Source organism: Corylus avellana, chromosome 10, assembly GCF_965113065.1.
Source record: "Corylus avellana chromosome 10, dhCorAvel1.hap1.2, whole genome shotgun sequence".
In the NCBI taxonomy this organism is placed as follows: domain Eukaryota; kingdom Viridiplantae; phylum Streptophyta; class Magnoliopsida; order Fagales; family Betulaceae; genus Corylus; species Corylus avellana.
The window spans coordinates 9,889,733-9,895,732 of record NC_142499.1 but is presented as its reverse complement, the minus strand read 5'-3'; the positions used below and the strand labels follow the sequence as shown (position 1 = coordinate 9,895,732).

At 39.5% G+C, this 6,000-nt stretch overlaps 1 protein-coding gene across 1 annotated transcript; it reads right to left on the bottom strand.

The window, feature by feature from the left end:
* Window positions 1-790: 790 nt before the first annotated feature.
* Window positions 791-1,950, bottom strand: LOC148583332 (uncharacterized). Its single transcript, XM_088511366.1, has 4 exons — window positions 1,836-1,950; window positions 1,538-1,743; window positions 1,181-1,432; window positions 791-1,024 (listed from the first exon to the last, which is right to left on the bottom strand). The coding sequence occupies exons 1-4, from the start codon at window positions 1,948-1,950 to the stop codon at window positions 791-793; spliced, it is 807 nt and encodes a 268-aa protein (XP_088367492.1).
* Between the last annotated feature and the right edge of the window lie 4,050 nt (window positions 1,951-6,000).

Sequence of the window (6,000 nt, the reverse complement as noted above, 5' to 3'; positions counted from 1 at the left end):
CTCCATCCGATTCACACATATAGTATTGATTAATCACTACAATACCTTTTTTCCGAATGTTATCCAATGTGAGAGATTTCTCAAGGGTGGCCGACCAAGCAAAAAACGCCATTCTCGAAGGAGCCTTTGTGTGCCAAACACTTTTCCAAGGGAAGTGGTTGGACTCTTTAGAGACAAGCATCCTATAAAAAGAGCGAACCTCAAACTTCCCTTTTCTTGATGGGGTCCACCACATCTGGTCCTCTCCTTCCCCACGAATCGATGACGAATACAAGAGCAAGAAGAGAGAGGCTAAGAACATCTCCTCCCAATCATGAATTTTACGGGTAAAGGTAACATTTTAGTGAACCATACCATTTAAACACTCCTAGATATTCACAATGGAAGCATCTTTATTGCTAGCAATAGTGAAAAGACTGGGAAAAGCTTCCTTAAGGGACATCTTGCCACACCAAATATCCTCCCAAAATTTGACTCACTCCCAATCCAGGATCAAATCAAAAATGGCATTGAAACGACCTCCAACCTTACAAATGTGTTTCCATAACCCCACCCCATGCGTTCCACAAGGAACTTTAGAATGCCAACCACCCTAATCCACCCCATACTTTGCCACCAAAATATTTCCCCACCAAGCTTCTTCCTCATTTGCAAATCTCCATAACCATTTCCTCAAAAGAGTTTGATTAAAAAGACGCAAACTCCGAATCCCTAGGCCACCCTCAGCAATTGGAGAACAAACCTCATGCCAATTGACCATGTGAAACTTAGGCTCGTCGTTGAAACCCCCTCATAAAAAATCCTGTTGAATCTTCTTAATACAATTCGCCACAGAAGCAGGTATGGGGAAAAGAGACAAAAAATAGGTGGGAAGATTGAATAAGGTGCTCTTGATGAGAGTGAGCCTTGCCCCCTTGGGCAGATATAAGCGTTTCCAAGGGGCCAACCTTCTAGCAATCTTCTCCAACATATCATCCCAAATAGCCAAAAGCTTGAACGAAGCCCCTAGCGGAAGACCCAGATACTTCAAGGGCAAAGAACTAGTGCCACAACCTAGAATACCAGCCAACTCCCCCGTCTCCACCGAACCTCCAACTGGGACGAAGATAGATTTGGCCCGGTTTACTTATAACCCTAAGATCGCCTTGAAGCTAATAAGGAGGGCTTTAATAAATCTAACTTGGTCAGGAGCAACCCCACAAAAAACCAGCGTATCATCAGCAAAAAGAAGGTGAGAAACAATTACCCACTCAGGCTCTCTGGCACCCACATAGAAGCCGTTGATGAAACCCCTACTGATAGAAGCATTAATCATCCTGCTGAACGCCTCCATGACCATAATGAACAAAAAAGGCAAAAGAGGATCACCTTGTCTCACCCCACGCAAACTCTCAAAGAAATCGGAGAAAGAGCCATTAATCAACACTAAGAACTACATCAATGAGATACAATGCTCAATCCATGTACACCATTTCTCACCTTAACCACACCTCCTTAACAAGTAGATAAAAAACTTCCAGTTCATGTGATCATAAGCCTTCTCCATATCTAGCTTACACAAGAGGCTAGGATCCCCAGATCTGATATGGCTGTCCAGACATTCATTGGCGATAAGCACCGAATCCAAAATATGTCTTCCTTTGATGAAAGCATTCTGCGGGTTGGAAATAACCCGATTCATGACTCTCCTCATTCTATTGGCTAAAATCTTTGCAATAATCTTATAGATCCCCCCTCCCAAGGCTGATAGGGCGAAAATCCTTCAGATTAGAAGCCCCATGCGACTTCGAAATAAGAGCAATAAATGTAGCATTGAGGTTTTTTTTCGAATTTACCTCGGTCATGGAACTCCACAAAAATAGCCATGATGTCCAATTTAATCACATCCCAGCAATCCTGGAAGAAAGCCATAGAAAAATCTTCTGAGCTTGGAGCCTTGTCCCTATCCATTTTTTTGACCACCTCTCACAGTTCCCTTTTCTTGAAAGGAATTTCCAGACTAGAAGACTCATCCACCTCCAACATATCGAAATGGAGATTATCCAACATCGGTCTCTAACTAAGAGTCTCTGTGAAGAGCGACTCATTAAAGCGAGTGATATGATTACTAATAGACTCTTGATCAAAAGTACTAGTGCCATAAATGTTCAAAGACTCAATATAATTTTGTCCTCGGTTGGCATTAGCGATCCAATAGAAGAATTTCGTACACTTGTCCCCCTTTTTCAACCAACGGATCCTAGATTTTTGCCGCCAACTGATTTCTTTTTGAAGGAGGGAAGATTCTAGCTCTCTTTCGAGCACCCTTTTCCTCACAATCTCTTTTGTAGATAAACCTCTCTTCCTCCACCCTATCCAAAGCTTTAAGATCTTCCATACGAGCCTTAATACAAACCCCCACGTTGCCAAAATCTTGAGCATTCCATCTTTTAATATCCCACTTAAGAGCTTGCATCTTTTTATAAAGAATGAAACTCGGAGTACCCTAAAAATGATACGGGTCCCACCAGTTGGGCATTTTATCCACAAAACCCTCCACTTTGAGCCACATATTCTCAAATTTAAAAGACCTTTTGCCTCTCGAATAAAAATTGCAATCCAAAATAATAGGAGCATTATCAGAACAAACCCGAAGCAACCTCTTTTGACACAAATCCGAATGACAAGCTTCCCAATCCGGAGAGACAAGAAAGCGGCCAAGCCTAGACCAAGAACTATTATTTGACCAGGTAGAGATCCCCCCAACTAAGGGAAGGTCCATGAGGCCCTGCTTCGATATGAATTCACCAAAATCCCTCATTGCAGACCGTATAGAGCTACTAAAGATGGGCAGTCCCGACCACCTAAAAGATGGCCCATTAAGGTGTTGCGGTGATTTCTACTGATACCACAATTGCAAATGTTGTTTATGTCACAATACACTGATGCCCATATGAGAGGCATGCTGATAGGCGCACAAAAGACAGGGTGTTGAGGCATCTAGCGGACGGTTAAGCATGAAAGTCATTAGATGAGAGACACCTGGAATTTGCATCATATCCACACAATGTAAGGCTTGGGCTAACATCAAATGGATTTAATCCATTTAGCAACATGAGCACATCCCACAGCACTTGGCCTGTTGATGTGGTCTTTTTGTGTGCGAAAATAATAATAAAAATAATCACTTGCAATATAACGAATCCTTGTAGGATATGGTTATATTGAGGGTGTCGAACCTCAAGGACTACGCAGGTGTTATTATCAAACTTGTCAAGATAAAATATAACTCAATTCAAAAGATGATTGTTTTGTTTTTCTTTTATAAAAGTAAGTGCATAAAAGTAAAAGTAAAGATAAATAGTAATGAGATAAAGAATAGGGGTTGATTTCCTCGCTAACCGTATAACAATGGTCAATTATAAATTAACAAGAAAAATTCATAATATGCATGATATAGGGCTCGTCTCACCCGAGTAGTCAAGAAAATATCATAATTAATAAATAAGTATAATCCATCTTCGGTTGCCACGGACTATATGCCTAACCTCTAGATGATGTACGGTCCATCTTTCCTACGTTTGGACTATCAAATGGCTTAATCAGTTACCCACAATCAAGAGATAAGCATAACTCATCTTCGGGTTGTACGAATTGCTACCTAAATTACACTAAGGTAGGGTGTAGAGTAATTCACCTTCCCTAGGCATGGCTTATCAAACCCTCTTGATCATATGTCAATTAAAATCGTTGTATAACAATCATTCATATAATAACAGAAAATATGAAGGATTGAGTTCAATCAAGATAAAAAGCTTTCTAATACAAGAGAAGAATTTCATAATGATTGAAGATGAACTTTAAAACCAAATCTCTAAGTTATACAACCATCATGCATATAGAAAATTTTTAAATTAAAATACAATTAAACCATTGTTACTTGGAAAGGGCTACATCAACACCCTATTATGAATTTAGCTGCTCATGGTGGTGCTAGAATGGCTTCCTGCCATGTTCATCTTCTCTTCAACTCTTCAAGTGTCCAAGAAGATATTTTATGTTTAAAACTAAGCACACATTCTCTTCAAGACTTAGAGGCCTATCTATATAGTGTGTAAAACAAAACTTATAAGCCTTAGAAATCCATAAAAAATCGAGCTTCAGTCTCCTAGTCCAATTACGAAGAAATCTTAGTATAAATCAGAATAGGATTCATCCAAATTTTCGTTCTTTTATTGCGGGAATATTTTGGCATAGTAAACTTCCAAATTGAGAAAATCTTATTTCCAAATGATTTGTATTATTTTGAGTTAACTTTCTCATACCGTTAGTTTCACCTCAATCCGATACTTGAGTTGAAAGTTATGGTTAAAGTACTGAGATGTGGGCAGAATTCAAAATTTAATCAAATCCGATTTTTACTCGAATTAGATAAATTCCAATTTAATCATTTTCCTTAATTTGATTAAACATAACCACATCATATAGGTCATCTATTATGATTGGGTAGGCTTAACCACATCTTGTGCTTTAAGCCCAAAATTTATGAAATTTCTTGCATCTTTACTAAAAACTCGAAAACATTATAGCAACACAAAATCAAACAAATAGCAATGCCAAGGAATTAACATATGAAAATTAAGGGGCTTGAATGTGCAACATTGTATGCTTATCAATAATGATAAACTTTTTTCTCTAAGTTTGTCTACCTAAACTCGTCGCTTTTATGGTTCTAATTTTTATCCTTTGGATTCATGCTCTTTGTCATGATGTAGGAGATGCATCTAATCACTTTCTTTGAAAACAGGAGTTCATGACAGTAGCCAAGTTTAGAATTTTCATCGTTTGGATTCATGCTCTAATTGTTATTGTTCTAATATAAGCACATTTCAAGCATACTCATCCTCAACATTTGAAAAAACAAGTGTGGCCACCAAGGCACAAGTCACAAGTTCCTCGCCACATAAATCACCATGGGTTGAAGAACCTAGTATGACCAGCATCAATGGTAAAAGAATCAAGGTGGCCACAAACTATGAAGAACTTGAAGTTCATAGTGTCCCCTTCACGCACTAGAAATGTGGTAGAACTCTCTGTTAATATATATATATAGAAGAAGATGAGCCAAAGTTGAGGATAGAGGGAGGTGGTTGGTTGCTGTTAGAATATAATCAGAATATATTCTGATTATATTCTGATAATCACCATAATTGCTGATAATCACCATAATTGCTGACAATCACCATAATTGCTGATTTGATATATTTTTCCTGTATATACATTGATATTATTCTGTAATATTGTACATTAATTCCTTGATTGTAATTCCTATTTTATCTGGCCTTATTCAACTATAAATAGGCTTCATTGTATACAGTTCTAAACACACAGAAATATAATATTCAGTTTATCCCTATATTCTCTAGTATTCTATATTTTATTTTAACATGGTATTAGAGCCAAGTTTTGGCCTTGTCTAGAGAAGTAGGAAGTCAGTCCGTTCAAAAGCTTTTTCGATCTTGTTTTGGTATAATTATTGTACCAACAGGCTCAAAAAGGTCTGATCTGTCCTGTGGAGTTATCAGATCAACGTTCTGAAATTCAACGCGCTCTCACGCGCCGCCTGAAGTCTCTGTGTCACTATTCACGCGTCTCACGCGCCGCCTCCGGCCACCACGCGCCGCCCCAGTCAGCCGTTTTCAAAAAATTCCGCCAGAATCCAGATCGGAGGCTGCCGATCTACTGACCTGCAGAAAGAACGCGCCACCAGGATCTTCCACGCGCCGCCTGAAGTCTCTGTGGAATTTTGAACCACCACCAAGTTCTGTTTCCGGCCACCACGCACCGCCCTGTCAGCCGTTTTTCAAAAACGAATCATAGATTCGTGATCGGAGGCTGCCGATCTGTCGAACCAGCTGAAGCACGCGCCACCCGGAGCCGCCACGCGCCACCACGCGCCGCCACCTTGTAAGTTGTCTTGTTGAGCTCATTTCTTTTACACTACACCTGCCACACTAGATT

Coding starts and splice junctions, on each gene's coding strand:
- LOC148583332 (XM_088511366.1), bottom strand. CDS start 1,950: ATGGATAGGGACAAGGCTCCAAGCTCAGAAGATTTTTCTATGGCTTTC. Junction 1,744..1,835: donor TGTGGAGTTCCATGACCGAG/GTAAATTCGAAA, acceptor TCGCCCTATCAG/CCTTGGGAGGGGGGATCTAT. Junction 1,433..1,537: donor GTAAGCTAGATATGGAGAAG/GCTTATGATCAC, acceptor TCATTGATGTAG/TTCTTAGTGTTGATTAATGG.